At 45.6% G+C, this 27,473-nt stretch overlaps 1 protein-coding gene across 1 annotated transcript; it reads right to left on the reverse strand.

Moving 5' to 3' along the window:
* Positions 1-27,473, reverse strand: GABRR1 (gamma-aminobutyric acid type A receptor subunit rho1). Its single transcript, XM_043591927.1, has 9 exons — positions 26,973-27,473; positions 11,883-11,989; positions 10,138-10,205; positions 8,909-9,132; positions 8,000-8,082; positions 5,231-5,371; positions 3,185-3,337; positions 1,316-1,512; positions 1-400 (listed from the first exon to the last, which is right to left on the reverse strand). The coding sequence occupies exons 1-9, from the start codon at positions 27,092-27,094 to the stop codon at positions 107-109; spliced, it is 1,389 nt and encodes a 462-aa protein (XP_043447862.1). The 5' UTR covers positions 27,095-27,473; the 3' UTR covers positions 1-106.

Here is a 27,473-nt window from a genome sequence, read left to right on the forward strand (position 1 = left end):
TGGGTAGTGGGAACTTTAATTTCATCATAACCTTAAATTACTCTCATCGTACAGGTATTTCTGTGGTACATACAGAAGAATGTGAAATGTATAGAGTTACAGGCGTTTATGAGAAAATAGACCAGTATATTAAATTGAATAAAATATATGCTGCTGGAAAAATTATCCTGGAGTATTTATCAATGGCATGTGTGTCGATCCTCATGCTCACATAGCTGCTTCTCTGACTTTTCCTCTGGGGGGAGCTCCTCTCTGAGGCCAAGGTCAGCTGCACCATCATCTTGTCCGGCTTCTCTCCATTCTCCGGCGTGTAGTTGCCCAGGTCGTTAACCTCCCCGTCACTGTAGCTGCCATCCAGCATGACCCCGCGTGGCTGGGGTATTCCACAGGTGCAGGGAAGCTGCGAACACAGCAAACACACACTGGGATGCCAGCTCAGCTTCATCTCTCGGAAGCCCTTCACAAGAAACTGCAATAGTGGACGGGGTTGCCGTTTCTAGTTTCTTTTATTCCCAGTTAGGGGCAGGGCGTGGGAAAATAATGGTGGTGACACTGTAGTCGTTCTAAAAGAGCAGGTATCCGTTTTTGTTTGAAGTCTACAAAGCAACTCTTAGGAAACATCACGTTGCATCAGAGACCGATGAGAATGTTCATGATCAGATAATTGCCCTGTTCTCCATGAGATCATAAACGGATGTAAGCCCTGATAAAAATGTTTTCTGGTAATTTTATGTGTGTGTGATGTGATGAGGTGGGGATTGAAAGGTGTAGCATTGTGGAGAAACTTCACTCTTATTTAGTTCTGGTTTTCTGGAGGAGATAACCATGGGACCGCGGACAGGGGGAAGAAAGGAAAGCCAGGCGAGAGGGAAGATGATCGGGAAAATGACGGGAGATGCACAAGATCACATATGAAAGGAAAGTTCCCAGAATGGAGGATGTACCTCCCTGGAAGGTTTTTTATCACACCTCTGTGTTCACAAATAATTGTTTCACAGTGTTGAATTGTCATCGATTTTTAGCACTAAACACTGAACACCACCAAGATTAAAGGGCCTATGTCTTAGTTAACTTGGCTTAGCTCCTGGTGTATGGTAGGTGCTAAATAAATTTTTGAGTGACTGAAATATGTAGCCCAGGGTAAAATTAGCACTGTGTTAACATATTATTTTGTTTGATCTCCACACCAATCGGTGGAGAAGGTTGAGGATGGGATGTCACTACCCACTTCTACAGAGAAGGTCTGACCTTCTCACAGTCCATAGCCGGACCAGACTCTATCCCTGAGCACTTTCTTTACTTATGGTAAGGTCACCTTCTCCCGGAGCTTCCGCTCCTTCCGCTCCTGCACCGTGGTCAGGTAGTTGACAGCTGCATACTCCAGCACCGAGAGGAACACGAACACAAAGCTGACCCAGAGGTAGATGTCCACCGCCTTGATGTAGGACACGCGGGGCATGGAGGCGTTCACGCCCGTGATGATGGTGGACATGGTCAGCACGGTGGTGATACCTGCACACAGAGCGAGAAAAAAGCCCGTGTTTGTCTTTCACCAAACACACTGGGTGGCTTCACACCTCTGTTCTTTGTCCTTTCTGCTCCTTGGGCCTAGAATATCTCCATCCCTGCTTCTCTGTCCCTGCCCCCTACTCATCTTTCAAGATGTAGCTTTTATGAAGCTTCTCTTACTCCTCCACCGCCCCCTGCTCACCCTTTCCTCACTCCATATACGAACATATTCATTAGAGCAAACGTATCACTTTGTCCTTCTGAAGAGCGCCCGCCCCAGACATTTGGGCAGCAAGATGTGAATTTCCATTCAATTGTTTAAAACAGAGTTTATATATATGAGCAGGTACATATGTGTTTCTTGTAACTCTTTCTCCAAAAGGGAAACAAGAGCACAAGTTATATTTTAGTATTTGTGTCCTTGTTGCTGGTCTTGCAGTCCTGGGCCCGTATAATCAGCCATCAGGGCAATTATGGCACCCACCCCCGTGCTGGACCCGGCTGCCCGTTCAGCAATGTTGACCTGAGGACTCAGAGGTCAATTTTGCCAAGAATGATGTTAACCTCATTTAATGGGGATTAGATTTTGAAAACTAGAATGTTTGTTTATTTAGCACAGTAACTATTCAAGCGATAGAGCAACTGTTAAAGGACAGGGCATTTGTCAATGGTATTTGCCTGGGATTTCAAATTAAGCTCAGAATGTTTGCTTGGCAAACACCAAGTCACAGGGGACTGGGGTCACCTTAAGGGCCAACTCCACTGTCACTAAAATCTGAGGGGAGGGGTCACCCTCTCCCTTGAAGCCTCTGAATCATCTGAACAATGGGGATGTGTGTGACTGAGTGGGTGAAATATTTAAAAGTGGGGAAGAGAGTTGATAGCAAGTACCTATCCATGAAATGCTTACACAATAGGGATTTTCAGACCTGAGTATATATAAGAATTACCAGGAGACTGTTCAAAATGTAGGTTCCTAGTCCTTTCCCAGAGATTCTGATGCTATACATGTGGAAGGGACCCAGGATTCTTCATTGTTTGTTTTATTTTGTTTTTAAAAATTTTTTTTAATGTTTATTTATTTTTGAGAGAGAGAGAGAGAGAGCGAGTGCAAGTGGAGGAGGGGCAGAGAGAAAGGGAGACACAGAAACCGAAGTAGGCTCCAGGCTCTGAGCTGTCAGCACAGAGCCCTACGATAACGATAAGGCGGGGACTCAAACCCACCAACTGTGAGGTCATGACCCGAGCCGAAGTCGGACATTTAACAGACTGAGTCACCCAGGTGCCCCAGGATTCTTCACTGTTAACAGATCCCCCCAGGGATTCCGTTGCAAAGATCCCTTGGGCCACCTTTTGAGAAGCCCTGTTAGAGAACATGATTTCTTATGCAGGTGAGCAGAGAAAGCACCCACACACCGGGACCACTGACCCCAGAACATGGTTCTAAGAAGACTGAAGGTGGGTTATTTACATTAGTACTTGTGGGGACCTGGAAACAGTTCTTTTGCCACATAGGTTCTTAAGAATGGCATTTTACTTGTGAATCAATAACCCGGTTTTCCCAAGTTACAATGCTAACAGGGGTTTACAATCAATTTGAAATGAATTGTTTTTATCTGGAAGAAATGGCTTGTATTTTCAGATGCCTGGAACGTGCACTTGAGATGTTCCTTACCTAAAGGGACTCTGGCGGGCACAGCTCTGCGGTCGATCCAGAAGGACACCCAGGACAGCATGACCATCAGGGTGGCAGGAAAGTAAGTTTGGAGCAAGAAGAAGAAGATGTGGCGTCGCAAAGTGAAGTTAATGTACAGACGGTTGTACCAGCCTGGGGGACACAGGAGGAAAAGATAGCACACACCATAGCCACTCAGCAACTTCACACAACACATTTTATCTGGGGAATCGTAAATGCCTTAGACACTTCCCTGGAACCTTGCTATACCTTTATAAATTGGGAGGGAGAAAAAAAACATGGAATAGAGTGATTATATGATAACCTGAACCACATGGGTGAGTCCCTCTCAAGAAATCCTTGGCCCCTGTCTTCTACATAAATGGAGCCCCTTGAGACGGCCATTTAAGGCTTATTACTCATCCTTTGGGACAGAGCCCAGCAAAGTCACTGTCACTTGATTACTTGGAAATGCAGACTCTCAGCCCCACACCAGATCTATTGAATCAGAATCTCTTTTCAACAATACTCCCCACATGATTTATACGCACAATAAAGCTTGGGAAACATTTATTTAAACAAGCCCCTTTGGATTTCTTTATAGAGGAAAATGTTTCAAAGTTAAAATACCCAGCTAACCATAACATTACATTTCAGAACAGTGAAAGGTCACAGGCTCAGCTGTGCTTTAGCTCTCCCCTCGTGTTCTCTACAAGGAAAAAATATGAATGGAGGAGTTCTAACGAACAGGAGAAAGAGGAAGGAAAAGGAGAAGGCAGGATAAATGGGAGACGACGAGGACTGAAAATAAAATGGAGACTTGGCGACATTAACTTGAAAACTTGGTATCCTAGACAATTATAATGCAATAGTGATCATTGTAAAACAGTCCCAGAAAGCGAGTGTAGAGGTGCTATGGACTGAATGGGTCCCCGCCAGATTTGTATGTTGAAACCTAATCCTCTGTGTGATGGTATTTGGAGGTGGGGCCTTTGGAGGTGATTACATCATTAGTGGGATTAGTGCCCTTATAAAAGAGACCCCAGATCATTCCCTTGTGCCTTCCCCCATATGAGGACACAGGGAGAAGGTGGCTGTCTGTAAACTAGGAAGTTTATAGACATCAGACACTGAATCCGCCAGCATCTTGATCTTGGACTTCCCAGCCTCTAGAACTATGAGAAGTAAATCTCTGTTGTTTAGAAGCCACCCAGTCTATGGAATTTTGTTATAGCAGCCCGAGCAGACTAAGACAAGAGGAAATGTTAGAATGCTAAGGTGAAGTGGAGATCCCCTGAAAAATCAAGACTCCTGAGTGATGTATACAGAAGATGAGATGTGCCGCATTGCCATGTGTTGGAAATAAAACAGTGCCTCTGTTGCAGATTATAAAGACTTAAAAGGTTGCACTTCTTTGTGCAGTCATGCGATGTTTTTGGCAATAGAAGCTTCATAAAGATTTGAACAAGATCATCCTGAAAGATGATTAGTCAAGACAGAGACAAAGGTTGGAGAAAGCTGTTCCCCTCAGCTGCCCAGAGGAAGACCACAGAGCAAGCCCTCAGGCAACCAGAGGGGGTGAGGCCACCCCGACCTGAGCACTGAGGCTCACAAGGTCTTAAGGAGGACCTATGCAAGCAGTATGGCTAAGAGAGGACTGTTTGGGGGGTGGGGATGGGGCGGAAAAAGAGAGAGAGAGAATTGGTTGAATGGAGCAGAGAGAATGGAAATCAACAGACCTAAAATTGAACTGTTTGTTGTCTATAAAGGAAGGGGCCCTGGAGATCCTATCAGGGGTGAGATGCCAGCTGCTAAACTGGCAAAGTAATTGGCTCGAACAAACCTCCTCCCATAGCTTCTGTTTGAGTCTTTACTAATATTTCCTAGGTTATCACTTCCAATGCTTTGGTGGTATCTGAAAATCACCTTCCCCAGTGTTTGCCATGCTGATTTAGGGATTTCCACCTTTGGCTTCAAATCCAAGCACACAAGCTCTGCTCGCTTGACAGCCAAGCCCCCACTCCCTGCCCCCCACCCCACCCCCACCTGTGCTGCTATAGAAGGCCAGCTTAGTGGTGGTGTGGAATTCTTGGATGAGGAACTGTGAGAGTGAGATCCGCTCATCTGTCTTCAAGGAGTCGTTGCCTTTTTTCCAGTACAGCATGAGGTCATCCTCTGTATAGGCATCTGAAAGGATGGGAGACAGCATCAGGCACGGCCAGCGGCCGTGGGAGGACAGGCCTGCCTGTGGGGCTCCGTGGCAGCAGCTCCAGACCTCCCACACGGACGACTGGGATTGTAGTAAGAGAGTCTGAATAAACAAACCACGGTCTAAACAAAGCAAAACAAAATCCACATTAATTCTCCCCAGTCTTCCAGAAGTCATCAGAGCAAAGCTGTCAAGCCTAAATGCTCATAATGCCTGCAAAAGTGCTCACTTCACAATTCAGCCTGCCATTTATTAGGTTAAAACAAATGAAGTTGTGGGGCGCCTGGATGGCTCAGGCGGGTAAGCATCAGACTTCGGCTCCCTCTCTCTGTCTCTCAGACGAATATTAAAAGAAAAAATGAAGTTGCTATGCTTGTAGATCAGAAATGGATAAATGGCTGCAGTATCGCATACGGTTCAGCCTTACAAGCCCAGGCTAATTTAGCCCTTTCTTTCCTCCTTTCAAAGTGTAGGAATGCATCCATTGATGGTGAACCTATTGCAATACTCTCAGGTAATAAGGGGTGCATTCTAGCAGGAAAGGAGCCACAAAGTGATGGCAGCAGGACACAAGTCCCTTTTCTGCAGGCCTCCTCTTGCTCTTCCTACCCAGGGAAAAATCCAAGTGATTCTCCATAAGGATCACTCCCTCTGGTGATCCCACTTTAGGTGAGCCCACATCTTACTCCGGTTGAACAAACCTACCTGCGGCCTGGACAGAGCTGAGGTAAAACCTCACAGTTGCCGGTCCAGTCTGCTCATGTGTTAGACAGTTCTTGCCGGAGCTCCCTGACGCCCTATTTCATTCCTCTATTTTCTTCTATTTCTTACCCTTGACCTGCGTGATAGTTGGTGTCATGTATCCCCTCCACTTGGTTAGGCTACAGTACCGTTATTCAATCAAACACAAATCTAGGTGTTGCTCGGAAGATGCTTTGTGGGTGTGACACCTACCACCAGTTCACTTTAAGTAAAGGAGATGATCCAGGATAATCTGAGTTGGCCTGATCCAATCAAAAGAAAAGCCTTAAGATCAGACCTGAGGTTTCCCCAAGAAGAAGAAATTCTGCCTTTCCTGCCTCCACGGGCAGGATCAGGTCCCACCCGAGGGTTCCCAGCCACCCTTCCTGACAGCCTGTCCTGCACGTGTCAGACTTGCCAAGCTAACCCCCAGGCTCGAGTAAGCCAATTCCTTGACACTAAATATCTCTTACTACGTATCTCTGATACTCTGCTTCTCTGTGGTACCCTGACTGATGCAACCTGGAAAAAGCTACATTCCTGACGGAGCCGCCTGGGTGTGGTAGGGAAAACAAGGTTCTGGAGTCAGTGAGTTTAGTCCATCTTAGCACTATGTCCTCAGGCAAGTTACACCCCTCCTACCCATAACAGAGATAATAGTAACCTTCTCACAGGATCTGGTGAGGATTACATGACAGCAGGTGGCAAGTCACTGTGCAGTGAGTAGTGATTTCCTTGGTCCTAGGATTTATTATTCCCTTTTCCCACATTCAGTGCCCTATGGAGCTGTCTATCTGGCCCCTGCTATGTGGGGGGGTCAACATCCCTGTCCTCCTCAGCCCCAGATGACTGGAGCCAGGGCACCCCTGAACCATTGCCACAGTGCAGGAGGCTTACAAAGGTGTCCTGGGCCAAAGAGATTCCTCACTTAGGCTTGGCCACCAGCCAGGAAGGGCCAGTGGGCAGGTGTTCGGTTGGAGCAGAGCAGCTGGAGTTATGGGGGAGTCCAGACTGCACCCACCAGAGGAAGCGTTTGGGCAAAGACTGAAAAACAGAGCAGTTGTGTAGAGTGCTGGAAATGCAAGCGGTTAGTCCTTGATGCTGCCTCAGCCTTGCCCTTCCTGGGGCCTGGCTTTGAACCTGTCCAGGACTTTGTGTGCAAGTGTCCCGATGCCCCTCAGTTGTGCCTGAGAGTCTCAAGCACGACGTGCGCTCGCCTGGGCAGTTCCCTCCGACGATTGTTGCCAAACTTGTTTTTGTCCAGAAATCTTTTCTTCCACAGAAATCTCATTCAGAGGAACAATTAAACAGGTCAAAAATGAGCTCTCGGGATGGACGGTGTGTAGAAACAGCTACAGAAGGAGACCCGCATTTGCTGAGCCCTCTACCGCCCTCCCCAGCTCAGGTTCCATAGAACCAAGTTTAAAACCATTATGGGAACAGAAGGTTTTAGTTTCAAACTTATGCCTGATTTTCAAAACGACTCTGGACTTAGGTTTAATATCTTAAAAAGTCATTTGAGGAGCATGTGGGTAGCTCAGTCAGTTGGGCACCCGACTCTCGATTTTGGCTCAAGTCCTGATCTCACAATTCGTGAGATTAAGCCCTGAGTCGGGCTCTGCACTTCTCTCTCCTTCTCTCTCTGCCCCTCCCCCACTCACATTTCCTCTCTCTCTCTCTCTCTCTCTCACACACACACACGTACAATAAACAAATAAACTTTTAAAAAGATACATAAATAATTGAAAAATCACTTGAAAAGCACAGCCAGGAAGGAGGAGCACATGCTGTTCGTGCTACTGACAGTTCTCGGTGTTTGCGATTACTCGCGGTTTGTGTGCCAATGTCCAGGACAGTCTACTCACAACTTTCAATTTCAAGTGAGCACGTTTGCGTGTCCAGGGGAAATCGGCTGAAGTCCATGTTGCACATTGCAGTCACTGTTACCCTGCAAGCCAAAAGACAAAATCCAAATTTTCAGAGGCTGCAAAATACAAGTGCAAAATGATCAAACAGAAAAGGCCTCTGTTTCCTTCCCATGTAACTGCCTCCTTATAATTGATAAGCAAGGTGTCAAGACTTAGGTAAGTAGCCTGCGTATAATAAAGTCATTGGAGTACTCTGGTTTTTATGTTTAACTCCAGCGTCAGGGTGAGGCCAACAGGGTGTCTATCTCTGTAAATTCTATCACATTGAAGCATATTAACAAAGCAATGGCCTCTATCAATATAAACCTGTGAAATAAAAATTCATGTGATATTGTTTCCTAAAAGAAATCATAGGAGCATATATTATTCTCTTGTTGATAAATTCCATTTTTTCTGTTCATTTGTCGATTTTATCAATGTCCAATATTTGTATACAATGTATCAGGAATAATATTAATGAGGGGCACCTGCGTGGCTCATTTGGTTACGCGTCTGACTCTTGATTTGGGCTCAGGTCATGATCTCATGGTTCATGGGTTCAAGCCTCGCATAGGACTCTTCCCTGACAACGCAGAGCCTGCTTGGGATTCTCTTTCTCTCTCTCTCTCTCTCTCTCTCTCGATCTCTCTCTCTGCCCCTGCCCTGCTTGCGTGCTCTCTCTCTCTCTCTCTCTCAAAATAAATAGAAAAAAACATTTTCTAAAAAAAGAAGCAGCAGCTAGCTATTCAAAGCCAAAAAAGCAAAACTGCAGGTGTGAGTGGTCAAATGATTTGCCTTTCTGCCCAGGCTTCAGGTGTAAAAGGACCTACAGGAAGAGGCACAGCCTGAGGGCTGGGAGGGCCTTACCGGAGACTGTAGAGCACTTTCCCATCGGGCTGGACCCGCAACATGACATTGTCTGTGGTGGTGTCGTGGATGAAGGAGCGCTTGGAGTGCACGAAAAACATGTCGGGGACCCAGATCTTCTTCACCAGACGGCCGTCAAACGTCATGCTGAGGTTGTTGGTGCTCGGAAAGGACAGCCTTTCGTCCTTCCAGTAGTGCCTCAGGTAGAGGGTCATCGTGAAGTCCTGGAGGGGAAGGGCAGAGAGGAGAACCCCACACACTGAACCCACCGGGTGTCAGCAGGACACTGTGCACCCCGTGGAGCCGTCAGCGGCTGAGAATGCAACAGCAGAGTAGAGGTCTTGCTTCCAGTCCCCGGGGTTTGCTACAGTAGGAGGGGGACTGCAGGGGAGGGACACAGCAAGACACCGCTAGCAGAACCCGTGTCCCTGAGACCCACCCCATCCCCTGCCAAGTGCCTCCACACTGACAAGGTGCTACTGTCAGCGCTTGTGACCCTCAACGTACTGGGGCGAGCGGGGGGCTGGGCAGTACCAGCTAAGCACCCCAGCTCCTTGGCCCCTCAGCTGGGATAACCGTGAGGCGTGTTCTCTGTTGACTCCTGGAGTACCTCCAGTGGGACTGAGATTCCCAGTAGTAACTGGCTTGAGGCTCAGGTCTATGTGCTTCCTCCCCACCCTCATCTCACCTCCCCCCACTCTCTTCTCGATTTTCCTGGGATCACCTCTCAACTTGTGCTAGAATGCTTCTCTCAAGTCTGCTTTTTGGAGAACCCAAACTAAGCTAAGGCTGTAAAAAGTCCTGTAAGTCGAGGAGTTGTAGAACATTCTATTTTTCCACCTAAACTCATTAAAAAGGAAAAAAAGGGACACTTTTCAGCAATTCATCTGCATTTCCGCAGCCAGATATAGGATCTACAGTTGTGGGATATCTGGCAGCTTCAACCGCGGACCCTACGGTTTATGTTTGAGAGCCTTTGCCCAGAGAACCATCCCGATGGCAAAAGGCACGGGAGGGAGATCGGCTTTGTCACCTGCCTCTGCTTCGTTCCAATTGGGTGGTTTTTGGCAAGTGTCTTAACCTTCCTGAGCCACCTATAAAATGAGTGTGGGCATTCCCGTAGCCAGAGAGTTGTGAGACCCAGTGAATTCGGGTGTGTGGACCTCCTGGCCCAGCATAGGCCCTGTGTGAATCCACCTGCTACAGCCCTAGAAAAAGAAGCACTTTACCATGTCGACCTCTGAGATGCTGTCCAAGCTCTCCACCTGCACATCCACACCCACAGGAATGGCTGGACCTGCAAATGGGGCATGGAAAGAGCATTTATTCTTTCTATTTGAATTTTCACTATAGAAAAGACAGGCATAGGAGCATTTCCCCTCCCTGGAGCCCCAGTTTCCTCAGTTTCCTGTCAGACTTGAAGGTTTGGTGTCCCCACATTTCAAGCTCAAATGAAGCCAGAAATCAAAGGGTTGGGTCATAGGCTGCCTCCCTGGAATATTCCAACAAAGGTTTAAAAAAAAGAAGTTTTGGGGCATATGGGTGGCTCAGTTGGTTAAGCGTCTAACTTCAGCTAGAGTCATGATCTTGTGGTTTGTGAGTTTGAACCCCATATTGGGCTCTACGCTGACAGTGCAGAGCCTGCTTGGGATTCTCTCTCCCTCTCCCTCATTCTCTCCCCCGCCCCCACTTGTGCTCTCTTTCTCTCTCTCTCTCTCTCTCAAAAATAAGTAAATATTTTTTTTTAAGTTTTCTTTATCTGAATCATTCAGGTGATTCTGAGATGATGAGGTTAATATAAAGCTTTCTTCTTTGGTTGCACATACTTATCTAAAGATACAATGAAGACCTAGCTCAAAGCTGAGTCTAATCTAAGGAGTTACTCCTTAGCATGGGGTTATCCACTTTATTTTTTATATTTGCCTCCTGATTTTGCAGCCTCTTGTGTCACGGAAGCCAGTGCCTCTGGCCATGAGAAAGGCTCTACCTGGTTAATAGGCACCCAGAACCAAAGCCACATTCAGGTCATTGGCCAAGCCCACACATCTGTACCTTTGCCACAGGATGGGGTAGCTTCCAAGGGCAACATGATGCAATAGGGTGGCCTTTGGCATTTCTAAGCCATGAAATCTTACTCTCCATAAAGAGAAGGAGAAGATTGCTGCCCCTTTTCCTCCCTGCTTTCAGGCATGGGGGGCAGGCATGGGGCAGACTCAGATTATCATGGATTGAGGTAGGTTTGGATCTAACAGCAGCAGGTTACAGATTAAATAAAGACTCCCTTCTAGAATCTGTTTATTCTTTGGGTCGAGGTGGCTAGAAGAAATAAAAACATGGGGACAGTTTCTAAAATAAATTTTTTATTGCAGGAAGAAACCCATGTAGATGAAAACCCTATTTGACACTGAGCAGGCTGAAATCTGGCAGCTGCAGGCTAAGCTTCAAAGTGCCATGACATCCCTCTGCTCTAGATCATCATTTTCTCAAGCTATTTTCATTTAATTAAATCCAGCAGACCACACTCTGCCCTCAGATACACACCCCTCGTTCCATCTGCCAGCTCCCGGATGAGAATGAATTTAGTCCAAGGTTGTGGTTTCAGAGTATTTTCAGGAGGCAGCTTTGGGATGTAGCAGCCCCATCTTCCCCTTGTCCTTCCCGCAGCCAGCTGCTGGCCTCACTGATCCCAAGCCTTCCTTATCAGGAGTAGTGGCCTGAGGACTGCTCAGCTAGCCTACCCTCGCCATCGGCCAACAGGCACCTTCTGAGAATGTGTTTAGCAGGGCCCACGGTGGGGCTGGGCAGGGGTGATGCTCAGAAGACACTGTGGGTTCCATCTTGGCCACCAAGCATGACAGAGATGGACCTGACCAGGGGAGAGCAAAGCTGCGTGGTCCCTTGCTTTGATTTATACCCAGGCATAGGTGAACAGACCCAAAAAGAGAAGACAACCACGGCGAGTTGTGGCTCATACCTCCAAAGCCAGGCCTCATGCTGAAATCGTGGTCGTCTATCCTCAGAAGCTGCTCTGATTTTGTCAGTGGCGACTTGGTGATATCGGGACTTCGTTTCAGAATTGGACTGCCAAGAGGGGAGAAATGGGTTGAGCACATATTCCAATCAAAGCAGATAAAAAAATTTCTTGCATTCAGATGTGATCCTGACAGGTTCGATGAGATGTATGATTTCTTCTTTTAAGCTATTGGATATCTTCTTTCCCTCTCTCCAGCTTTCTAGAGAAATGAACTGACCCAGAAGGTCCAAGACAGTAGTTTAGAATCATAACTGAGGAGCTTTAAAAACACCAATGCCTAGGCCCCACCTCAGAATTTTGGATTTGGGTGTTCTGGGAATGGGGCCTGGCAATTAGTATTCTTAAAAGCTTCCCAGATGATTTTAATGTGTAGCTAATGCTGATAACTGCTGGTCCTGGCCTTACTAAGAAGTCTATCCCCCTCCAAAGCACCATGGCCATTCCGGGAGGGTTTGAGCTAGAGGGGAGAGGAAGTGGGTGTGGGCAGAGCTTGGTACCCTTGGCTTCTGTTGGCCCATTCTGTGGAAAGAGGATGGATTTGCCCTTGGGAAGTCCACCATCCTTATTCCATCAGAGGCAGCTTCTTGTTCTGCTGCTGGATTACACCTAGGGCCATTTTTATTTATTGTTATGTTTTCTAAATAGGTAATGCATTTACGGGGTTGGACAATTTTAGAAACGGAAATGCAGTGAAAAGTTTCCCTCCCATCTCTGCCTCTACCACATTTCTCCCATCCCCAGGTATCTCTCTGAATGATTTCTTGTTTCTTTGCAAGGTTTCTTGTAGGTACAAGTAAATACAAATATATGTCCTTAGTTCTCCCCTTTTTATTTTTTTTATTAAAAAAAATTTTTTTTAACGTTTATTTTTGAGATAGAGAGAGACAGAGCATGAACGGGGGAGGGTCAGAGAGAGGGAGACACAGAATCTGAAACAGGCTCCAGGCTCTGAGCTGTCAGCACAGAGCCGACGCGGGGCTCAAACTCACAGACCGCGAGATCATGACCTGAGCTGAAGTCAGCCACTTAACCAACTGAGCCACCCAGGCGCCCCAGTTCTCCCCTTTTTAAAACCCAAAGTTAACATATAAACTCTCCTACTTTTTCTTTTTTTCTTTATTTAACTATTCTTTGGATTTTTTTCCGTATCTAATTATCCCAAGCCTCTTGTTCTGTTTTGTACTACATAGCATCCATTACATGGATGCACTGTAATTCACATGACCGTCCTCAATTGGTAGATATTTGAATTGTTTCTAGTTTTCTGCTATTATAGGCAATGCTTCAATGTCCTTGAATAGTCTTCACCCAGCCATCAACACCATCTCTGGAATCCACAGAAATAACTGACTACCTTCCCTGCTCCTCCTTATGCTAACACCAGTCATGTGTTCTCTTCAGGGTGCCATCACACACACCTTTCCCCTGGATGCAGTGGTTCCCAAACTGTGGCATGCATCAGTATCTCTTGGAGGGTTTCTTCAAACCTAGGTTCCTGAAACTCCCTTTTCTTCTGATGTTTCTGATTCAGTACGTCTGGGCTGAGGCTCAAGAATTTGCATCTCTAAGAAGCTCCCGGATGCCCCTGATGTCCCTCATCTGGAGACAACACTTTAAGAGCCACTGCCCTGGCTCATCTTATTCTCAATATATGTGGTTTCCTCCTTTTTAACTATGTCCACCTTTAAGTCCTTTGCCATCTTCTTTCCTGAAGAAACCTCCATCATTGTGGGGAGAAAAAATGTGGCGGGGAGACAGAAAAACAGGGCTCTGACCTTCACTCTGACGCTGTCTGCGTGGTGCCTTTAGGCAACTTGTTTCCTGAGACTCAGTTTCCTTAACTGATAGAAGGTAAGCTCAGTGACCTGACAAGGGGTGTGAGGAATAAATGAGATAATGTGCGTGCAAGTACTCTTCAAACTCTAAAAGGTACACAAATGGAAGAAGTCACTGTCGTTACTGAGCTGGTAAGGAAGTTTCCTTCCAAAGTAAGGGAATTAATGTGCTCACAGCAAAGGAAACACTTCGGGGAAAGAATTTGAACTAGTGAACCAGGACCAAGCTACGCTGCTTATGGATGTAAGGGAGGAAGAAGCTAGGGACTTCGAGAGGAGGAAAGCTGGTCCCTGTCGCCTCCCTCATCCTCTCTCTCACCCAGCTGAAGCCAGGAGCCCCGCCATTTTTCCTTTCCAGTTTTCCTTTCCTCTGGTCCCCCACCTTCTGCCTCCAGCAAATGGACCAGGGGTGGGGACTGCTTCTGAAAATCACCACAGGTGACGTGTGAGGAAGAGACATCTTTAGAATGGTGTGCATGTGTTGATGGCCATGCTTGCCTTGTCTGCCGGCATCTTTGTGTGCTTCTGTCTCTGTGTACGATGAACATTAAAAACAAAGGCATGCTAGAGACAGTCTAGGTACTCAAATCAACAAAGTACTCCTCACCCTTCAGATCTACTGCCAATATTGTCAGAATAAAATATGAACGAAAAAAACAAAACTATGACGCTTCACTGCATTAATTTAGCCTTTTGCTGAGCATTTTCCCAGTACTCACAGGAGCAGGGATTTGGAGGATTAATTACTTAGACTGGTCTGAGGAGACCTGACTTAAAAACCTCTCCCCCCTCAGTTTACCAGAAGGTAAACCTCTCCCCCTTGGGCAGATCAGAAATTGATGCCACTCTTTACTTGAATCTACCACGAAACCGTTACTACAGAGAGTAACACATTGCCAGGTGGACTGTATCACTTGGGCATCCTTGGCGTCTGGCTTGTGGATTCAGCCACATGGGCACTGGCAGGAGATGACAGAGCAGGGCATTTGTTCCTCAATCTCTTCCTGCTTCAATGCCAGGGACTAGCAATGTCTGTGTTGCTCTGTAATTACAGATAATCACAGTATCTTCAATAATTTCCAATAATACTATTTCCCCTCCAGGCCTGTGGGTAGTCATGGCTTCCTTCTGTTCCTAGTCCTGGTTGGTTCTCTGAACCTTGGCCACAGCTCTGCGAGTAGTCCCTTTGTTCAATTATTGTTTAAGCCCTTTTGAGTGCACTGCTGTTTTCTGCCAGGACTCGAATGATGCACACACATCGGGACTGATGCATAAGGATTATGTCATCTGTAGCAAAGTGGAACAGAGGCAGGAGCTCAGCAGGAGTGGGTCCCAAGAGTGGGTCCCAGGCATAGGGAAAAGCTAAGATTGGAGGGAGGGCTGCTCCTTGGGCTACAGGCCATCACAAGTGATGGTCGGCAGGGACAGGATGAGACCACAGGCCACCAAAGGCAGAGTCTTATCTTTAGCACCTTGTACAGTGCTGGGTTCCTGTGGGCTCTCAACGCATGTTAATTGAAGGAAGGAAATGGCCCCCTAGATGGGCATCTGAAAAAGGAAGCAGGAGGAACTGAAAGAAGGGCTCAGAATGGAAATTGAGCTCGACCCAGTTCTTTCTTTGGCTTTGGGCCAGCCTGAAACAGAACTGGGCTCTGAGACGCCACTGCCTTTCCCATCGTGAAGCCTAGATTCTAGCCTAGAAAAGACTGATAAACAAGATTCTTAAAGTCTTTTGCATTGATGTTTAATATTTTTAAATAACATTTTTTCCCTCATGTGCCCATGTTTTAAAAATTATAAAATAAAGGAGAATATAAAAACCATTCAAAAATAATCTCTGCCAGGGCGCCTGGGTGGCTCATCAGTTAAGTATTGGACTCCTGATTTTGAGAGGTCATGGTCAGGTCATGATCCCACAGTTTCATGAGTTCGAGCCCCACATTGGGTTCTGTGTCGACAGCGTGGAACCTACTTGAAACTCTCCCTCTCTCTCTGCCCTTCCACTGCTTACACTCTCTCTTTTTCTCAAAAATGAATAATAAACAAATAAAAGAAAGAAATAATCTTTGCCATCTGTATATACCCTCATCCTTTGAAAGGAGAAAGAGAGAAAAAGAGGAGATACTGTAACTTGCTTTTAAACTCAAGTTGCAATATATCATGAAATCTTCTACATGGCATTGGCATCTTTTTACCAGCCAGAAGTATGATTATTCATTTTTTTAAAAGAAGGCTCCACATCCAATGTGGGGCTTGAATTCACAATCTCCAGATCAACAGTCACACACTCTACTGACTGAGCCAGCCAGGCACCCCTGATTATTAATCTTGAAACGAAGTATGACACACAGAAAATAATAGGAATAACCAACAGTGCTTGAGTACTCACTATCTGTCAGGTACTATGCTAACTTACATTACATGTATTATCTAGGGTTAGTCCTCATAACCTTGATGTAGGCTTTATCATTATTCCCATTTTATACATGAGGAAACTAAGACACAGAGGGTCTGAGTAACTTGCTAAAGTGATGGATCCAGGAGTCAAATCCAGAGGGTCTGGCTCCAAGGGTTGGAAATAAGGTCAATACAGTGTCTTGTTGGAAGATTTGGCTCTGATTGCCTGGAATTTGGGTTAGATGTAAAAGGTCTAAGCTTATCTTTCCCTCACATAAGAGCTAGCATGGACTCAGCGCAAAATCGATGCCCACACATTTATTGAATGAGCCTCTGGGAAGTTATGGAGAAAGCACAGACATGTCCCAAGTTATGATGATATAGGATAACATTTGAAACAGCTTTGGGGGCAGTAAAGTTTTGGGCTGTACATTTTTTGAACACCCATGTTCATCCTATCCTTTTGGACAGAATGAAAAGTTCTGACCTAGGGTACATCCTGACATTTCCTTCTTATAGTTCCTAGTCAGCTCGTGTGTGGATGGTGTTTTCCCAAAGCACATCTCAGAACTCTCTCAGAGGTTAGGTAGAGCAGGGTTGGGAATCCATGATGAGCAAGGGGTCTGCTGGACGTCTCCCTCATTTGGCTAAGAGCAGAGCACCTGATAAGTTATACTTCACTTTGCTGATGAGGTCACCTCTGAGAAGATAGAGAACTTAATTTTGACAAGGAAGGAATCCTTTCAACTAGCTAATGGAAACACTCTTGTTTTCGTGGCATGTGTAATAGCCACGTATACATAAAGGCTCTTTCTCTGCCTCAGCTCTCCCCACTTCTGTCCCCCACAGTTGCTGGTTACACCTCTATGCCTTTGCTCCTGCTGTCCCATCTGTCTGGAAGTTCCTTGCCTCCATTCTTCATACTCCTTACCTAGACAATGCCTTGTGTTCCCAGATCAAGTATTAACTCTTCCTGGAAGAATTCCTAGGTTTCCATCCTTCCCGCCCAAATCAACACTTCTCTTCTTCACATGCCTTATTAGAATGTGCACCAGCCTGTGTGGCCAGGGGCCTTCTGACCACTTCACACACTTCACCGTGAGCTATATCAGGGTGGGATCTCTCTCATACATCTCTGTAGCCCCAGCTCCTGGCAGTGTGAAGAAATCAGATTTCACAAAAACACGTACAAAATATAAAAGGAGAAACGTAAACCTAAAGGTGTATCCTAAAGAGTTGAATGGACCTGCGAGAAATGTGCCAAGGAGGCCAAAGCTTAAACGAGGTGAGACTCAAGAAAGGTGCTAAAGGCAAGGAGCTTTCCCTAAAGTATTCTGAGCCAGAAGAGTCAGCAGAGGGAAATACACTGCTTGGAGGGTAGGCAGCAATGTTAACAAACGGTAAGGGTCAGGCTGGGAGTCTGCTAATAGAATCCAATCTCCATCAGAGAGACTGGCCTTCGCATTGGGAAGGGAGCAGTGAAAAGAAATAGTTGCTGCCCAGCACGGTGAAAATGCTGGCATGAGATCATCTAACTCAGGGTATCTCAGTATGAATGCACTTTGGGGTCACCCGAGGAACTTGAAACTTCCCAAGCCACACCCCACACCAGAGGTGGGACCCAGCCATCAGTAGCTTTCAAACCTCCTCTGCCAATATTGAGAACCACTTACTGTTCTAGCTTTTTTAATGGAACGTAAGCCTACAGACCCAGATGTATTACAGCTTGGGAAACTTAAGGATTATGCAGCAGAGAAAATCTGGAAAATAAGAGACAGGCCAGAAAACTGAAGGTGGGAAAATGCTTCTTGATAGTCACAAAGAACAAAGGGTATCATGAAAACTGCGGAAGTTAAGCTCCAGGTTGTCTCCTGGCCATGTGCTAGAACTTTGATTACAAAGACAACTTAGGAACATTGCTGTGTCCCACTACGTCAATGGCGTGAAACCAATGAGAGCTCAGACAGAGCAAGACATCCTAAACCCTAAACTGATCTCCTTTCCCTGAGTGGGGCCTCCATTTGGCAGATCCGGGGAGTGTCACTGGGTGATGTGCGTAGCGTAACTGTCCTCAAAGCAGAGACGAGCCCTAAGGGGGTCCGGTAGAATGACAGTCTACACGGGAGCTTCTTAACCGTGCCCATGACAAGATGGCATAGGTGGGGCCCAGGGTCTTCAGGGGTTTCCTGAGCTTTACAACATCTGAAGCACTTTCCCATAGTTTGGCTCACACAGTCCTTACAATAACCCTGAGGTGACAGACATAATTGACTCCACTCGACAGAAGAAACAGACTCGAGGATGTCAAGTGACTTATCTAAAGTCATGGAATGACTATGTGGCAGCTCCAAGTCCCAAAGCCGAGCCTTCTTATTGTTTGGAGCCAGTCTTGCCACCGCTGCCCCATCTAGCTGAGGGGCTTTGGTGATGGATTATCGGGGTTGCCTGTAACTGTGCCTGCCCAAGCCAAAACTTCAAAGGAAATCATCACGGGCACAGCCAGGGTTCCACCTTACCTTAAGGGAACATAAATTCAGAGCTATGATGGTAAGTAGGGTAAGGGCTTGGGAGTGGGCACTTAGCTGGCTGTTTTACATGGATGGCCAGCAAACATTTCCCTGAAAGTGACAATCAAGCAGAGGCCTGAAGAAGATGAGAAAGCAAGCTCCCGATGCCAGAAAAGAGTGGACAGAGGTCATGAAGTGGGGCTGCACAGTGTGCCCCAGGAGCAGCAAGGAGGCCTGTGTGGAGGTAGAAGGGAGGTTGGGGAGGAGACATGGGCCAGACCAGCCAAGTTTGCTCTGCTGCTTACCTGAGACTGAACACGGGGCTGCTTTCCAGTGTGCCCACCGTGAGTAAGGCTGCTAGGATATTTTTTTTTTTTTAAGTAAAAAAAGTTTTTAAACATTTATTTATTTTTGGGAGACAGAGAGAGACGGAGCATGAGCAGGGGAGGGGCAGAGAGAGAGGGAGACACAGAATCTGAAGCAGGCTCCGGGCTCCAAGCGTCAGCACAGAGCCCTACATGGAGCTCGAACCCACGACCCGGAAGATCATGACCTGAGCCGAAGACAGATGTTTACCCAACTGAGCCACCCAGGAACCCTGCTATGATATTTTGTACACATTGCTCTCTGAGGCATTGACCTAGCAGGGAGGATACCTGCCAGCACACGGTCTCAAGCCCCAGCCTTTCTGGCTGTTGACAGAACACCACACGTTTCTGCTATCAGTTTCTGTTTCCTCTGCTGCGAAATAAGGGATTGGGTCATGGGGGAGCTTGGAGACCTTTCAAGTCTGTTCCAGAAGGCATCATCCCTATGGTACTAAAGGCACTTTATAGCTCTAGCCCTATGGGTGGATGGCAATGTGGAAAGGGTCAGTCCACTGGCAGAGCCCCACAAATATGGTTTTGGCTTCCTCGCAGACCCCCCAGCACAGGGTATATGTGAGTGTGTGTGTCCGTGTGCATTTAACTTTTATTTATCTAATAAGGATGTTACCCTAATGTTATTTATATTACATTTCTTGAATTGCTATAGAGGCTGTGCATTTTTCCACGTAGTGAATAAGTATTCTGTATTTTTCCTTGGGTATAAATAGTTCATTTCTTTTGATTTCTTATTAAGTGGAATTTTGGGTAAGTAACCGATAATCTGCTTTTCAAACCACAACCTCTAAGAATTTGTGATGGGTAATTTTATATGTCAACTTTGCTAGGCCATGGTATCCAGTTTTTGGTTAAATACAAGCCCGGATGTTACAGTGAGGTATTTTTAAACATGTGATTAACATTTACATCAGCAGACTTTCAGCAAAGCAGGTTGCTCTTCATGGTGTGGGTGGGTCTCATCCTATCAGATGAAGGCCTTAAGCGAAAATGCTGAGTCCGCTGAGGAAGAGGGAATTCTGCCTCCAGACTGTCTACAGACTCAAGATGCAACATCATCTGCCGCTGAATTTCTGGACTGCTATCTGCCCCATAAGTTTCAGACTCGGTAGCCCCCACAACCACATGACCCAATTCTTTCAAAGGAATAAATCCTCCTCCCCACCTCTCCCTCCATACATACGTATATATTTCAGTACATCACACAATATATCTTTGTAATACCATATATACAGATAGACAGATACATATTACATGCATCCTACTGGTTCTATTTCTCTGGACAACCCTGACTAATACAGGATGTGTATACTCATGGACACCTAAGGTCTGCACACCTGTGGGAGACCTGAGCTTCCTGGAACCAAAAGACAGCAGAGATTGTGTCTGGTGTGGGTGGACCAGCCCAATTTCATTTGCCTTCTGATCTTGTCTCAGAGTCCTAGCTCAAGGTCATCTGATCAAGCCTTCTTCTTGTCACCATGACGGACTCCTGTTCCCACCAACCTGGCAGGTCCTTGGCACACAGGCCTGGGCTGCTATCACCTTCAGTGACAGGGCACAGCAAGAACATGCTTGTCACCCTGCGTCTCTGGTAAAATCTTGACCTAGATCATCTCTTTTATCTTCTACATACGTCCCAACATAAATTTCCTATGCCTTCCCATTTGAAGACACTGGATTGCTTTCTTTTAATTTAAAGCTTTGATTTATTTTCTACCTATTCTCTTTATCAGAATTCTCAGGTTGTATTTTTCCCATTTATTAAAGTTCTTCAGCTACTTTCTAGATACCACTTTTGACCTTGGAGAGATCTGTCTCTATTTCCAATGCTACCCCCTTTATAAGCAAACTTTGTTTACTGATCATATACTATCCACCGTGTACCTACATGCCTTTGAACACTTTAGGCTCTCAATAAACGTCTTTTGAGTGGAATTCCCATCACTAATTAAATATATCAGATTTTACAAAAACAAAACCAGGGGTTCCTGGGTGGCTCAGTAGGTTGAGTGTCCAACTCTTGATTTTGGTTCAGGTTATGATCCCAGGGTTGTGGGATCGAGCTCCACATCAGGCTCCTTGCTGAGGTAGAGCCCATTTAAGATTCTCTCTTATCTCCCTCTGTCCCTCTCCCCTGCACTTCACACTCTCTTTCTCTCTCTAAAAATTAAAAAAAAAAAAAAACCTATTTTAAAAATAAAAAAACCAAGACCAAAATAAGCATGCAAATAAAGGGTATGTTTGTCAAGGAGCCAGCTTACAATGCATTTTGATAAGTGAAGTGACTAAGTGAACTTGTCCACTTACCCCAGATCTCGCCCTCTCACCTGGAAGTGGAGCAGGACCAGGCCTAGAAGAGTGAGTAGTAAAGGCCCACAAGGGGACTTGACGTCATAGTAATTATAAGTCACAATCACTTGTTTGAAGTGAGGCAGCTTATATATGGGAAGGAGCTCAGATTTGTCACCAGTCAGACTTCAGTGTGAATCTCAGGGTAGCCACAAACTAGCTGTAAACCTTGGGCAAGTTACTTGATCTTTCTGTGCCTCAATTTTCCATAAAATGGGGAAATAATACTAACTTTACAAGATTGCTATAAAGATTAAGCCAGAAAATGTTTGAACCACATAAAACGGGTGACATTCAACTGGTTTTGACCTAGAAAAACATTTTCATATAGTTCAACCTGAACCTTACATCTGTCAATGTAATGTCCTGTTCTCACTTTATGATGGTGAGAGGAGGGCACTGGACATGGAGAAAAGAGGAATGTGGAATTCTGAAGGGATTTTTCATGACCCTGCCACAGGCATTGTACATCTGGGGGGCTTTTCTCTTCTCATCTTTAAAATGAAGGGATTTCTAAGGTCCTTGAAATTCTGACAGTCTGTAAAAATTATTTGATTAAATGTCTGTCACCTCCACTAAACTCAGCATCTCAAGGGACCACCATTGCCTCCACCAAGCCCTGGGCACAGTACCCGAAGCATAATGTAGCGAGTACATATTTGTGGGGCGAATAAAGTACAGGAATAGCAAAAATCAGAACTCATTTATTCATGCTTAACACTTCTTGAGTATCTATCATGTATCTGATATTGTACTTGAACTTAGGGAGACAAGGATAAAGGTGCTAGTGGAGTCCTTGTTATGAACTGGACTGTGACCACCCCCCCCCCATCCATATGTTAAAACCCTAACTCCCAGTGTGAATATATTTGGAGATAGGGCCTATAGGGAAGTAATTACAGTTCAATAAGATCATAGTAATGGGGCTGTGATCCAATAGGACTCACATCCTTACAAGAAGAGGAAGACACCAGAGATGCCCCCTCTGCCCCTGCTGGCAAACACAGAAGAAAGACCATGTAAGGACAGAGCAAGAAGGTGGCTGTCTATAAGCCAGGAAGAGAGCTTTCACTAGAAACCGAATTTGCTGGCACCTTGACCATGGACATCTAGCCTCCAGACCTGTGAGAAAATAACTGTCTATCGTTTAAGCCACCCAGTCTGTGGTAATTCATTATGGTAGCCTGAGCAGACTAACACAGCCTTCAAGGAGCTCATCATCTAGAAGCCGAGGCAGATGAGGAGGAAGTGCTAATGCTGAGAGATTAGTCCTCTGAGATGGTACAGACTGGGCTGTGGAAACTCCCAAGTAAGTCGCCCAGTTGAGACTGAGAGGCAGGGGTGGAGGAGGGCCAGGAAGGCTCCTCCAAGAAAGTGACATCTCTGGTAAGCATAGGAGCAGGAAAAGAAATGAGCAGGAGAGAGAGGAAAGGGAAGGAGGGCGTCATGAGCATGGGAGCAGCCTGAGCACAGGCCTCAGAAAACAATTAAGACTGAGCGAAAGGTAATAACTGGACAAGAACCAGGAGCACAGAGAGTCAAAAGTTTGAGCAAACCATCTGGAGAATTGGGGGACAAGATGAAGAGTGGACACCACTTACTCAGGAGAAAATCAAATTCCAAGACACTCTGGGCAATCAGAGACCCAGTTCGTAATTAAGTGGCTTGTGCTTTGTCAGGACAGGGATTTGAGAGCAAATGGCTCTTGCCTCATCACCACCTTTCCCCTGGCTTCCTTGCTTCATCACGTGAACCCACTGGGTCTCTTCTGGCCTGAAAGCTCTCGCCTGTCAACCTCACCAGTCGCAGCCTTTCTGGGCACAGCTGAGTTGCTTGTATGAGTTACCTCTACCCGCCCCATCTTCTCCCCGCTCTTCAACCCACCGCCCTGCTCTTCTCTTCTCTGACGTCGTCAGTGGCTCTTGGCTGCTGTGTTTTTGTGTGATCTGACCCTATTGTTAACTCCCCCCTTCTGGAAACTTAACACTTTGCCGGAATGCCTCTCTGGTGTATAAGCCTCTTGAGGGCAAAACCTGTGTCCGATTTAGTCACCGATGAAGCACTCATTGCCCAGTGTGGTGTTGGGCCCATAACAAGCATCTGACAACTCTTGAATAAATGGCTGTCTTGGCCTCTTTGACACCCCTCTACTCCAATCATGTGCCCACTTCTTTGGTCCCTCATTTCCAGTGTCCTTCACCAAGGTTCCTTCCTCTGTCCTCTCCTTAAATGTTGCTCTTCCCTAAGGTTCTGTCCTTGCTCCTATTCTTATTTCATGCAACATGGTGTCTTTGGGTTTCCTCACCTACCACCTCCTGTGAGGACTCCTGTTAAATCTACATCCCCAAGCTTGATTTCCCTCCTGAGCTGTGGACCTATAGCCTCCAACTGGACAGCTATCTCTTAGCATCTTGTGAAGGCACATCCACATCCACATGCTCGTACAGAACACCTCTTTCCCCCCAAATCTGCCCCTCCTCCCGTCTCCTTTCCCTGGCACCACCCTCTACCCAGTCACACAATCCAAATACCTACTAGTCTTCCACCCAAGCTAATTCTGACAATTCTAGCCCCTTAAAGCTCTCAAATCCATCTCCCCTAGTCCTGTTCTTTCCACAAATATCCTACTCCCGGCTTTCAGCATCCCTCACCTGGGCTAGACTCTGGATTACTTTCTCTGTCTCCCCTCTAGCACTCTTTCTGGCCTCCCACCATACTGCTACCAGTGTGATCTCTCCAAAAATGGAAGTCCGCTGAAGCAACTCGGACCCTCTTTACCTTCAGAATCAACTTGAATTCTTTAGCATAGCAAAGCAAGTATAGTAACAGTACTTCCGGCTTCTGGTAGCTCAGTTTGCCCTCCCAGAGCAAGAGCTGGCATTTGTCCCAGGGCCTGCGGTGTAGACAGGTTATGCCTCCATTCCTCCAGGGAGGAGAGAGAAACAATAACTATTGATTCATCCTGGAAACATTGCTCAATGCCCTGACATTCTGATGTTTACCAAGCACGGATCTGTGAAAGGAACTCCACCTGGATGTGCCTCCCACGGAGATCTCGGAGGGGAAAAACACTTGAATAATTTGCCAGGGTGGAGACTACAGTGAGGCAAGTGAGAAAAAAACCTAAGGAGGCACTCTCAGGATCATGCAAGCGCCTCCTTCAATTTTGCACCATAGACACCGCACTTGCCTCACCCTGTTCTGTGAGTGTGTTCATCTTGGTTCCCGTTCCATTAGGATAAATTACAAAAAAAAGCCTGGATACAAACTACTAGCATCTTATGAGTTTAGATTCTGGATGAAATTAAGTGATCCCTTTAAAAATTTAGGTTACATATGGGTACCTGGGTGGCTCAGTCGGTTAAGTGTCTGACTTCGGCTCAGGTCATTATCTCACAGTTCGTGAGTTCGAGTCCCACGTTGGGCTCTGTGCTGACAGCTCAGAGCCTGGATCCTGCTTTGGATTCTGCATCTCCCTCTCTCTCTGCCCCTTCCCTGCCTGCACTGTCTCTCTCTCTCTCTCAAAAATAAACATTAAAAATTTTTTTAATAAATAAAATAATAAAAATTTAGGCACATTAAAACTTAATCTGGTTGGTGGATATATAAATTGGGTCCACCAGTCTGGAAAACAGTTCGGCCAAATAAATTTGGAGATTTAAGGTTCTTGTGCCACTTCTAGGAGTCTATTCTAATTAAAAAATCACATATGTAGGGGCATCTGGCTGGCTCAGTCAGTAGAGCATGTGACTAGCCCAGGGTCTTGAGTTCAAGCCCTATGTTGAGGATAGAGCTCACTTAAAAATAAACATGTATGTAAACAACTATTCTTATATACAAAGATATTCATGTATAATATTTATAATACTTAAATGGTGGTACATTTTGCATTATAATGCAGTCACTCAAGTGATAATTATGTAGACATTAAATAAGTAAACATGCAGACAAAACCATATAAATATAATGAGTTTACAAAACTGGACGTATAGAGTAATCCCAAACTAGTCAATACCCAGGACATGCTTAGAAAAAAAAAATAATAAAAGATTGAAAGAAAATGCACAAAAATATTAACATTAACACCCATAAACTTCTGAGCTTAGGGATTACGGGTGGTTTTTGTGTGTTTCTAAAACATTTTTTCCCATTTTTTAAAATGTTAAATAATGGTCATGTATAACTTTCATAATAAAAAAAGAAAGTTCTTTTAAGTAAATTTTTTTTTAAAGAAAATCTGTTTCACTCTCTGGGACTTCTCTTCATCATTGGTATTTACCAACTGGTCGCCACTCCGACTCTGGTTTAGGAGAGAGGCTGAGAAGTTTTTGACGACAACCAATAGGGTTTGTTGCTGTTGTTGCTTTTAATCCTCATGAGCACATTTGGTTCAGATAATCTCTATGGCTGTAGCGCTCCACAAATTCCACTGTCTGCCCAAGCAACTCCTGACTCTGACAGAACCAGGGCATATGGCTTGTACACAGCAGTCCCCCTCAGTGTCCAGGATTTACCGCGATCCCCGGATATTTCAGCTCCTAGCTTTGCGATGTTGCTAAAATATCCTGAAACAAGTGCTGTGAGCCATAGCTGGCTGTTTGGAAGCCTGTGGGGGGTAGGGAGGCTCTCAAGACCCAGGAGGGGGACATGGAGGAGCTAGATACCCAGCTCTCTCATTAGCCCTGAACGCTAGAAAGCTGGATTTCCTTTCACATAAATTGATATTTCTGACCTCTATTTGTATTTACATCCAGAGATAAGGAGACCTGAAGCTTAATTTGGACCCAATGCTGATAAAGAAACTGAGAGTCAAGATGCCCTTACTGCCTCTATTTCCTCATCAGTGAAGAGAGCTGGATTAGGTTTTCTCCAAATGGGCTATTTTACTGATAAATGTCGGGCAAGCAGGTGTGCAAGTGTGCACTTGATCACCAGCACCGTCATCAGAGCTGCCTGAGAGGCCGAGTGTCAGAGGGTGTCTGTTTCTGCCTAAGATGCGCTCGGACACCACTTCAGCCAGGGGGGCACATACCGTTGGCATCGAGCAAGGGTCCGGTCTGCAGGCAGGTCCATCCTTGCACCCTTTCCACTTACTGGTAGGGGATGATCCAATGATCCATCCAGCCAGACAGCTTGAAGAAAGCTGCCTTGTTTTCTTTTAAAAGATGTTAAAAAGGACCCACAAATCTAACAGAAATAATTAGAACTAAGAGAATCATTTTCACTAATTAGAAGTCCCATGGAATTTGCAGACTTGTTTCCACCTAGGTTGCAGACATCAAATAAATGCCTTTAATTTTTTAAAAAACATACATATATTCTTTTTTCCCAGAGTCTATCTTTCACCCAGGACAATTCATAAGAGATTTAAGAATATGCAACGGTAGCACTATATCTAATCTAGCATCATTAAAAAACAACATAATTCTAACTTCCTAAAAGATAGAAAGCAGGAGAACAGAGGGAAAAGTGGGGAAAGGCATCCACATAAAACACAGTATTATGGAAATGATTCTGGAACAATACCATTAGCTCTATCCCTAAAAGTCCACTCACCTGCCCTTCTTAGACATCTCGTGTACTTCTCTTCTTCGCCAATGCACTCTGCTTTCAGTGGCCAAAACCCATCCCCACCACAACAGGAAGATGCCAACTTTCATATTCTGGACAGCCAACATGGGTTTCCAAATCCAAATGGTTCTCTCAAGAAACACCAAAAAGGAAAAGGATGTTCTTTTTGTCTCTTAAGACATTATTGGTCTGTTCATTATTACAAAGATGTTTACTCATGCAAAAAAAAAAAAAAAATCAACCCACAGTATGCAATCTGGAGAGCAGGAGAAAGCAATTTCCACTAAACCTATAAATCCTCCTACGTCAGATGTCAGGGATTTTCTGAACTGAGGTTGAAGCCCTGTGTTCCTGTCGAACAATTATTTCGACCAGTCTAAATTAGTTCATCATCAGATGCGGTGAGTATGTTAGTAAAGGTCTGTATTTTCTGGTCCAGTGAATAGAAGGAAAACGGACCAAAGCAATTTCCAAAATGACAAATGC

This window comes from Prionailurus bengalensis, chromosome B2, assembly GCF_016509475.1.
Source record: "Prionailurus bengalensis isolate Pbe53 chromosome B2, Fcat_Pben_1.1_paternal_pri, whole genome shotgun sequence".
Lineage (NCBI taxonomy): Eukaryota > Metazoa > Chordata > Mammalia > Carnivora > Felidae > Prionailurus > Prionailurus bengalensis.

Coding starts and splice junctions, on each gene's coding strand:
- GABRR1 (XM_043591927.1), bottom strand. CDS start 27,094: ATGTTGGCTGTCCAGAATATGAAAGTTGGCATCTTCCTGTTGTGGTGG. Junction 8,083..8,908: donor AAAGTGCTCTACAGTCTCCG/GTAAGGCCCTCC, acceptor TTTGGCTTGCAG/GGTAACAGTGACTGCAATGT. Junction 3,338..5,230: donor GGCCTTCTATAGCAGCACAG/GTGGGGGTGGGG, acceptor TGTGTCCCCCAG/GCTGGTACAACCGTCTGTAC.